This window comes from Grus americana, chromosome 2 (genome assembly GCF_028858705.1).
Source record: "Grus americana isolate bGruAme1 chromosome 2, bGruAme1.mat, whole genome shotgun sequence".
In the NCBI taxonomy this organism is placed as follows: Eukaryota; Metazoa; Chordata; class Aves; order Gruiformes; family Gruidae; genus Grus; species Grus americana.
In genome coordinates, this window is record NC_072853.1 from 63,350,384 (window position 1) to 63,360,954 (window position 10,571).

The following is a 10,571-nucleotide window of genomic DNA, read 5'->3' on the forward strand; positions in this document are numbered from 1 at the left end:
GAGGAAAACATGGAAGACCTTCAAGAGAGCTGACTCTAAATGTCCACAAACATATAAAATGGAAGATTTATTTTATATTTCCATAAAGCAATTCTACTCCATACCTATATTTATAAATAAACATTTAATTATTAAAAACTAAAGAATGAATAAAATCTTACAAGTATTTCACTTACAGGATTTCCAACCAATTCTTAAGATATATTGTGTAAAGTATGACTATCCCACCTCTCAAATATTGTTAACACAAACAAAAGCCTTTGCTCCTGCAAAATCTCCTTTGAGAGTTTCCCTTTGGAGCACACATGCCAAATTTTCTGCCGTCTGGCAAAGGCTAATGCTGCCACTGCTGTGGTTCTTCTGGGCAGTGGTGAATTTTGCCAGGTTAGAGTCACGAATATGTGAAACAAGGGTGAAATTGGGCCCAACAGGGAATTTAATGTGTACGCTCAGCTATTTCCTATGTTTTCTATATTCCAAATAAGACTGAAAAAACCCCACACCCAAAACCAAACCAAACCAAAACAAAACCAAAACAAACAAAAAACCCCCACCCCAACAAATTCTCAATGCATGTTGAAAGGCTTTTGGATTCACAAAAATGTCCTCTATAGCATAATAATTTTTGTATTGAGTCCATGACTTCTGGATGACCTAAAGGATTTCTTTTAGAAAGGCATCCAATCTGGACTTTAAAATTCCTAGTTGTTCCAATAGTTAATTGTCATTACTACTAAAATGGAAGAAAAGAAAAAAAAAGAAAAAGAAAAGAAAAAGAAACTTCTAGCTGTTTGATCTGCCTTTGACTGCTAGGATAGAAGCCTCTGCAGTCAGAAATCCTCTTCTCCTTTAGAAATTCACAGTCTATGATCATGGCAATTTTCGCCAGCTCCTTTACTTCACCAAAGTAATTTTGAAATGATAAAAGGCTTGCATACATTTCAGATGAGCTACAATGTGGGTTAAAAAATTGTATCATGAGATGAAATTCAATTTTATTACAACACACTACATGCTGGAGTCCTCACTCAAGTCCACTGAAGTCAGTAGGAATTGTGTTTGAGGGAAGCCATCAGAATTTGCCCTAGGTTGTGTTTGATAGCAAAAAATGAACAAAAGCAAGCAGGCAGGAAGGAACCTGGTAATTCATATACGTATTTAAATTCACATCACCAGCTGTCAGTATGGTATATACAGTCCTGGTATGCTGAATTCTCTAAGACATATGAAGGGGAGATAGCAATGTGTGAATACTATTATGGATCGTATCTACAGTGCCCCATGTTTGGTACTTGGTATTCAACAGCAGCCAGAAGCTATTTGAAGCAAGCTCGAATCTTAATAATAAATACAGGAATAAGACGCATATAGAGATGTTTCTGGCTTACTCTAAAATTGAATGCATGTTTGTGTCCTGGATTAGCAAGGATTATCCACTCTGTAGATTGTTATCCTACCTCAAAGTTGTTGTTATTAGTAAAATAATTAATCCTTTTTTTACAGTCCTTTAACTTCACTATCTTATGCCAAAGAGTTCCACAGAAAAGATACGGGGAAAGGTTTTCACTCGCTAGCATTCTTTATAATTTTCCGCCATCTTTATATGTTCTAAAAAGAATAAATATGAACAACTAGTTGTCTCCAATTACAAAATTATTTCTGTTGTCCTTCAGTGTTTCTCCTTTCGCCTTTTTTGAAAACTGCCACTTTTTAAAATGTAATTGTTCCGACATCTTCCTATTTCTCTGTTTATTTTTGTGACGTTTTTCAGACATGACTACTCCTGATCTTTTTAGAAAATAGAAATAGACGGGGAGATCAGAGCTGAAAATGTTGTGCGGTATGCATGGTTCTCATCAAATTACATACTGATAGAGCTGCTATCATCATAGGTTTTAAAATACCCAGTTGCAATCCAAACTGTTGATTATGGCTGGACAGAAAGCAGAAAATATTGGTGTCATAAGAAATTATGTGCAACTATTTTTTGCCAAATTGATTTGTCCCATAAAATATAACAATGTCTGTTAACTTCAGATTATTCCTTCTACTATACATTGCTCCAAACTTGTCAACATGGAATTTCATCTTCATCATGGGAGCTGTTTCATTAAATATATCCCTCCTAAATTGTTCTTAGAGATTTCCAATTTGAGCTATTCTAAATTAAGCTATTTCAATAGCATATCTTGCCACCTTTCAGCTTATTAACTATATTTTTATAAGTACTTAACTAATATAATAAAGATAATATATTGTCTTTACAATACAGGTCTTTCAGGCACCTTCTTACTAAGAGGAGGAGCGCCTTATGGCTTGAGATACTGGACTAGGGTTTACGAAAATGGTTACATATTATCTCTTTTTCAACAGACATTCTCTTTAATGATAAAACACATATCTCTGTTTCAGATCCTTGAAGATAAACTAGGCTTACTTCTTCCCAGCCTCACAGGGATATTAGAAAGATAATTTGATTAATATTTGCAAAAAGACCTGGACCTAGCAACATAAGTGTACCAAAAATATAATACTAAGAAGTACATATTCAATCTATACATCTATCTTTTTCAAAAATGATTTTATTTGTATTTTAAATCAGTTACAAAACCATGAAAGAACTTAAATGTTTATCACATCTGCTTAAATTCCAAACTCAGGAGGGAAGACTGGACAAGCATAAATTTTCTTTAAAGGGCTTTTTTGACTTCATGATTTATAATCACCTCTTTACTTCTGACTTCAGTCACGTTACCTAGCGCTAAAGTGGAATTCAGGGATCTCAGTCATTTTGCTGTGATTTTTTTTTCCTAACCAATACATACAACATTTACTATCCATCATTTCCCTGGAAGATTTTTATGAAATATATTTCTTTTAGTAACTCAGCACTAGATTTGGAAAGACAGAGTGGTTTCTAAAAGTGCCTAGTTGGGGGTTCTAAAGCAGCTAATTCAGTTTGAATTAGCTATACACCTTTGAAAATCTTTCTTGGAACCACCTGCATCTTTAGTAAAAAAAAATATTTCTATAATTCCTAGTTCCATCGTTTGTAGTTAATAATTCCATCCAACCAAGCATGGATAGAACAAGTGTAAGTGTTGTATTCTGCACGTATTCACAACTCATGAATGAATCTTTTTGGTTCCAATGACTTACCATTCTGTAGCTGATTCATCTTTTCTGCTACTAAGCTCTGACAGTATCTAATCTCTATTACTTTCCACAGATTCGTTTTTACAATAATCCCTTCAACATCCGTTGTGCTAAGACTGACAAAAAGACACCGTGTAACTTGTTTGTGATACACCTCTAGCCTTTCTTACATCACCTCCATGCCTGCAACTGTCTACCCTTTAAAAACTGTGTCTAACAGCTGTTTGGTGTTAATGATTTTTCTTTTCTGATTTAGGTTTGGTTTGGGTTTTTTTTTTTCATTTCTTTTCATTTCTCATGAATACTTGGATGGGAAATAATTTTTATACTCACTATATGGATATTTTCTGTATGGCTTTCTTTAGTGTATTTGCCTAGCTAAGCTTGTCATCCCTGATTTAGTTATGATAAGTTTAAAATACCTATATGAAAGTCAAAAGCATTTTCATTTCCTGTGTTCACTTTTTTTACTCATTTTTAAATATTCTTTCTTCTGTCATGTTACAGCATTTAGGTTCTATTCGTTCTTTGAATATCTTGAAATAAATTATACTGTGTTTATTACTAAGTGACTCATGCATACTTACCACCTGAGCTAATTTATGAATGATGTCAGGAAATAAATCCAGTATTTTACAGTATTCCTTAGTATGGTCTACAAATTTATTTTTTTCTTTTTTTTTTTTAAAGGTAAACAAAAAAGTGCAGAGGTAGAGCTTCTCTAAATCTTGTGTCTTGAGAAGACTTATCATGGGCATATAAGCTTTACCAATGCTTAACATATAATGAAACAAAACACTTTTTTTAATACACTTGATGATAGAATATAAAGATTCTTCGGCTAGTCACCTTCTATAATGTAGACACACTCTCTGTCAGGAGGATACTTGTTGGGGTAATTGGGAGAAGTGAAGATGCCTCCTTCTGCATATTTTGTCCAAGTTCCACACTGCACTGGTTTCTGTCCTTCGGAAGTAGTTTGCTTTTCTGTGAAATGATCACATTAAGCATTATATAATTAGTTCACAAATTATTATGTCCCTATGACACTTATAACTCTCTTACAGAATAAAACAGTCCCTTCTGTCAGTGGCTTCTGTTTTTTTCTGTTGAGACTAAGAGGATGATCTTTGACCTGGGGAAAAATGAGGGGTAGAAACATATAAGTCTTACTCAAAACATTTTTTCAAAGCAGAGAAGAGGCTTGGATGTTTAGGGGTAGACATATTTATATTGCTTTTTAAATAATAACCCTGTAGGGAAACCACGTGCTCAAGAAATGGGAGACATGAGTTTCCCACTTGTATATCTGAAACGGCTCAATCATGTGCTCTATCAGCAAGCTGCAGCTCCTGCTGTAATACAGGAATACATCAGAGTTGCAAAATGAAGAAAAAAATGCAGAATTATGATAGAATATAAAAATTGTTTTTAAATCTTAGTGGCTTGACTCTATATTCACCAGACAGAGATGGACGGGGGAATTCCTGGATTCTGGTTCACAGAATATCTTTATTTTTATCTAGCCGTTTGCTGTAAAATTAATAAATAGCTCTGGGGCCAGGAATCACAGTCCAGAACTTTCCTCCTCCTAGGTGAATCATCAGATAGCAGAGTCAGACCTTCTTGTTTGCTTTCTTCCTAGCCCTGAAACTCTTGCTTTCCTTTCTGCACGTTGGCAGAGAGCCTGGAGACAAAGGTTTGAGTCTGCTCAGGCTGAAGAAGATGAAGAATCACTTCCTGGGCATCATACTGTAACAAGTAGGCTAAAATAAGATGGATTATTTGGAGAGAAAAATATCTAGGCTGATATTAAAAGGAAGGATGGTAGGTTCTTAGACCTCACACAGGTGTCCAAAGAGGACTCTGGTTTGCTCTGAATGAGGTACCGATATCCACGGAGTGTCGTATCTAACTTAAGCCTCCGATGTGTGGAGCTGAGTTGTTTGAGGCTCCCTCTTACAATCAGCGGAGGGAGACAGGAGCCTTCCGAGGATGATTTTAACCACCTGAGACCCGCCTTACGCTCTGCAGGTGTTTCTTCCTGGTCTGTATCCAAGCTGAGGACGACACGGATCCTCATTTCCTGAAATGAATTCAGGCCTGCAGGGACGGAGCATTCAGACCCAAATTCAGACACACACTGTGCTTCGCAACTCTCCCTGCTTGGTTCTCACCGCAGCACCCAGGGCTTTTAAGAACCTCTTTCTGTTCCCACCCTGCACAAAATGCACCCATGATACCCAGTTTCAGATTTTGAATTCTACTTCAGCAAGCAAAAAGATTTTAAGAGTAGACAGCTCAGTGCCCAATCTGGACTCCCCAGTGGGAAGCGGGGCTACTTTACAGTCTTTAGTTGGAGTCAGGCTGAGTCTTTAGTTAGATCTAGCTGTGGATCAGATCACTAATTTGTTAAAAAAAATACCACTGGATTTTTTGGTGTGTACGGGCACGCTAGTACTCAAAACAAATGAACAAACGACAGACACTGGAAGTAGGTGAACTACTAAAAAATTCAAGACCTAAAACTAACAACTCAGATCCATACTTTGGACTCTAATATAATGTCTGAAAAAATGTCTGAAGTTTACATACCTGTTCCTTTTTTGGTTGCCCCAGACAAATGTAGGATGATTAGACTTGCTACAACTGAAAGAGAAATATACATTAAATATCACAGTGTGATAGTGCCTGCAATCAAATTAACTGTAATCTTCTATCTTAAAAGAATAAAATTAAATAGAATTACCGTAAAAGAACCCAAGCTTTCATGTTTACCTGCATATTTAAATTGCACATTTTGTATAAACAGGTTTCTTTTTGTGATCTGTCCTTGTAAGCATTTATCTTTGTAGATGTATCCAAACAAAGAGGAGATCCTTTGGGTTTAAAACAAAATTCCCAAGCACTGATGTTTCCCTCTTATTTTTTTTAATTTTTTAATATTAGAGAACAAAAAAAATTACCAATATTTATTTATATAAATAGCTTGGGCCAGTAATAGAGAAGTGTGTTCTTTTAACAGAGAGAGACAAAGGCCTGCTAAGTTTCAATGCCACTGGTCTCATATCTCTCGCTATGACATCATAAAATTTAAAAATGAGTTCTGGGAGTATGAAAGAAGTGAGGGGTTGGGTTCTTCACATCCATCAAAGCATTTGCAAATACTCAGTGAAGTAAATTATTGTGTGTGCTTAACAATCTCATTAATCTAGTTTGTTTGACTTGTCGAAGGGATGTTGCTTTGTGCTGCAGTAAATCTGCAGCCCATTTTACAAACAGAAATCTCCTATCTCCAACCGTGATAGGGCAGCTGTGCCTCTTGGGAACAAATGTGGCCTTTCTTAGACAGACTTCAACCTGGAGATAATTCCTGAGTTTCTGGGAGTTTCTGAATATAACATTTTAACTAGAAAAGGCTGAGGCCAGTCATAATGAGACTGCTTTGGAAGATCAAAGTGACTAGCTAGCTACCTGATAAAGAAATCATGTACTGATAATAGCATTTTCTCGTCATCACCTATATCTTTGGCTATTGGAGAAAGTGGGATAGCAAAAGCAAAAGAGAACAGATCCATCAGTTCCTGGAATGCTTGGGGTTTTGACCCCAGTTAGTTTGGCGCTAAGCCCGGACATAGTGCCCAGGCTGCACTAAAGTTAAAGCGGAATGAAGTTGCATGTTTATGCTCAGTATTTTGGATCCATCAGCTGCCATTTGTATTGTTGACCATGATGAGGAATTGATGGACCTGTGGTCTTTAACAAATGCAATTGAATGGCACACTTTCCTCCTCTTATCGCCAAGAAGACACCAAAAGGCATCATAGGCTAGTGACAAGCTCCCTAAATGATCCTTTCAGAAATGGTTCTTGCATCATATTCAGTTTTTATATTGCAAGTTGTGTGCAATTTTTACCCCAAAGGAAGCCAGCCACTCCATATTTCCAGTATTCTAATGACATTGAGATCTCTATTTCTATGTCTTTGACCCTTTCCATGTGACAGAGGGTTTGAGGCACGGATGATGGCTATCTTATTAAACAGGGAAAGGATGAAGTGCTGGGAAAATGAAGGCTTGGCAGCATATTCACAATTTCTTGGTCAGGCCCACAAGCCCCTGTGTCTTTTTGAATCCCCCAGCTAACAGAGGCGGATGTTGACAGAGCTGGTAGTTAAAAACTCTTCTGTGTCATGGGCATTCAGTGAGAACATTACATCTTCTGCTTGCATGTGAATGCTACCCAACCATTCATGCCCTTACTCTCCTCAGGGATGGATTCTGGAAATACATGCTAGCTGGGACTCTGCCCGCCGGCTGTGTCAGAATCTGAAGGCAATGAAGGATTCACCCATTTACTAAGTTGCTCATTTACTTTAGCTTTGTTTCATGCAGTGAACATACTGCATCTATGCCTGTAATCCTCAGCAATCAAAACCTAATTTCTCAATAGCGTTAAGGTGGATTGGTTTTAGAATACGGAGCCAGCTGCCGGCTTTCTTTCTGCCCACAGATTTATGGAAGCTAGAATAGGAGGCACAGAAGCTAAACAAACCCGATGTGAGAAATGTTTCTTCTTAGGCAATTAATAGCAATTCATATCTTATTCTTACAGGTTCATTTCAAGAACCGTTATCTATTAGCTCTCCCCTCCTTTTCTATATGGAAAAAAATTAAAGTTCAGAGAAGTGAAGAGAGTTGGTCCACATCACAGAGATATTATTACAAAGATGATAGAAAAACTACAGGTCTTTTCAATTCCAGCTGTAACCGCTAGAAAGGATGCTTCCAAGTTGCAGAGCCATGTTATTCCAAAGCAAGGAGCTTTACTTACATATCATCATGCCAGTGTTCATCACTAATAAGGAGTCAAAATAATCTTGATAATAAAATGTAATAGACAAGAAGAGACTAAGAGCTTAAGTTTTTTCTGGACATATCACATCTAGCATTTCGATGAAGTAAAATACTTCTCTCATATTTCCAAAAAAAGAGAAAGCGACATTAACACCAGCATCACCAGAATCTGTATATTGCCAGAAAGTAATTAAAATTGTGGGCATTATAGGAAACGATAACAGTATTTTTTACATAAGCAGTTAAGGCAGTCCATTTTATTTTATGACCCCTTGCTTTTTTCTTTCTCAAGCCACAGGAAAAGAACAGTCCTTCTCATAGAGAGAAAAAAGAAAAAGAAAAAAAAAAAAGACGCGAAAGAGTCCAATCACGCAGTCTTCACTTATTCAAAACTGTCACTCGGGAAGCTTTGACAGTACGGCAACAATATTGTGATTATCTGGGTTTGGGAATGATTTTAAAGAAGTTTCCACAAAATTTCTTATTGCATTCTCTCTGTCTTCCTCCTCCCCCTTTCCCTCCTAATCACGGGTGTAATTATAATCATGCTTTCTAGTGCCACTCATTATGCATCTTTGCATCTTTTTGGATCTGTGCGTTTTTCCATTACAAGCTATACATTAAGAGATGCATCTCTGGACCAGGCAGCTTTTTGGAGGCTGTGATTTGGCATAGACACGGCTTAGCCTAGCGAAGAGTTGCTGGACAAGAAATACCTGGCCTTAGCGTTGCTATTTTACAGGTGTGGGCATAGAGAGAGGTGCTGGAACGAACAGTGGCCAGTCAAGCCCCTTCAGTGGAGTGGACCCTCTGCAAAACTGAGGCGGGAGAGGGGGTCCCATCCATGGAGCCTGAGGCCCCTGGGGGTCTTCGACAAGTAATCGTCACGTTTCGGTGCCTCCCTGCTGCTCCTGGAGGATTTCTCCCGAGGGGGCCGCCCCCGCCCCGCAGCCCGCCGGGATCCGCGCCCGCGGTGGTCGTCCCCACCGCGGCGCTCGGCGCTGCCCCGCGCCCTCTCGCCCCGTGGTCCGTGGTTCGAGCCCCGGCTGGGGCGACCCCGCACCGCCGCGGACGGCGGGGGCCGTTCTCCCCCTCTCTCCCCCCGTCACGCTGAAAGCCATCAGACGCGTCGCGCCCAGGTGAAAGCCTCCAGCCCGCAGGAGCGTGCCCCCCCCCGCCCCACAGTGCGGACGGACACCAGCCTCCCTGCGCTGTACCACGGACTGGTGGGGAAAGGGGTGTTGTGTGTGCTTGGGGGGAGTTTTACCCCCACGCCGCGGAGGTCTGGGCGTCCCGTTACGCTAGTTGTGGAGACAGCGGAGGGCAGGAGTCCGTGCGCGGCGGCGGAGCTTAGCCGGGGGGGCGAGAAGGGGGAGATACTCACTGTGAAAGAAGCTGCGCCCATGGGTCATGTCTGTTCCTTACACAAGGGGCTTCGGTCTCCACTAATTCCATTTAGATACGGGAGGACTTCCAGTGGCTGGGAGATGATGGAAGTAGGAAAAGAAGAAGAAAAAAAAATCCCGAAGCCCACACACAGCAGAGCGGAGCAACCCTTCCTCTCGCTCTCTCTCCCTCGCCGCCTTCAAATAATCACCGCCGGCTCAATCCCATCACACCCGAGCTATCATCAGCACCACCATAAGCGTTGCATCGCGGCGGCGGGCAAGGCGGCGGCGGCGGCGGCGGCCCGCGCATCCAGGTGCCGGCGGGCGGCGGCGGGGCGAGCCGAGCCCCTAGTCACCAGTTTCATACAAAACCAAAAGCAGATCGAAGCATTTCCTGCAGGACTCCGAGCCCAGCGACTTCCAGCCCTTCGGCTTCTTTTGATGCATTGAAGAAGGGATTAATGGGTCCGTCATCAGCTCCCTCTGCTTGCTCCTCTGAAGGGGTGGGGGCGGGCGGGAGGGAACCCAAAGAGGAAGGGGGGGGGGGGGAAGAAAGATTTACCAAATAGGGGATTTAGTCATATTTGTGTGCAACGCGATCCTTATTAGAGAAGAAATCCTTTAAAATCGAACAAATCCATTTTTGCAAAACCCCTCTCCCTGCGCGTAGCACAGTATCAAGTGGCAGCAGCGGCAAGAGGTTGAAAACACATTGCACCGTCTGAAATCCTCTCAGGAATGGATGGAGCGAGATAGAGATGGATGAGGGTAGAGAGATGTCCCCTCACTTCTCAAGTCCAGGGCGAGGAGCAGAAGAAAACCCTGGAGACTCTTCCATTCATTCAGTGCAGGGGAAGAGGAAGGGAAAGGGGAAGGGGAACGGGAAGGGGAAGGGGAGGAGGGTGGCGGTGGTGGGGAAAGAATGATTTCAAAACTGGGAAAGGAAGAGTAAGAGGAGAGAGATCGTTTCCCCTCCCCTAATCATTTAATGGATCGGGCAAAATGCTCATGAGTTCCTCCTTGAACTGCACCTGCCAAAGGGAAATTGAAAAGATTTTCCCCCTTGAGAGGCGACTTCTCCGTTTACACACCCACACACACGCACGCACACGCACAAAAGGGAGCAATAAAAGTTTAGCTGCTAATCCTCCGGCCGCAGATACAATGATTGC

At 40.8% G+C, this 10,571-nt stretch overlaps 1 protein-coding gene across 1 annotated transcript in view; it reads right to left on the bottom strand.

The window, feature by feature from the left end:
- The window catches only part of NETO1 (neuropilin and tolloid like 1), a 70,584-nt gene extending 60,449 nt beyond the window's left edge, over nt 1–10,135 (bottom strand). Inside the window, exons 1-3 of the mRNA XM_054818291.1 lie at nt 9,396–10,135; nt 5,752–5,805; nt 4,006–4,143 (exon numbers count right to left, since the gene is read on the bottom strand). Coding sequence (XP_054674266.1) covers nt 4,006–4,143; nt 5,752–5,805; nt 9,396–9,423 — 220 coding nt within the window. The 5' untranslated portion in view covers nt 9,424–10,135. The remainder of the gene's footprint in view (nt 1–4,005; nt 4,144–5,751; nt 5,806–9,395) is intronic.
- Between the last annotated feature and the right edge of the window lie 436 nt (nt 10,136–10,571).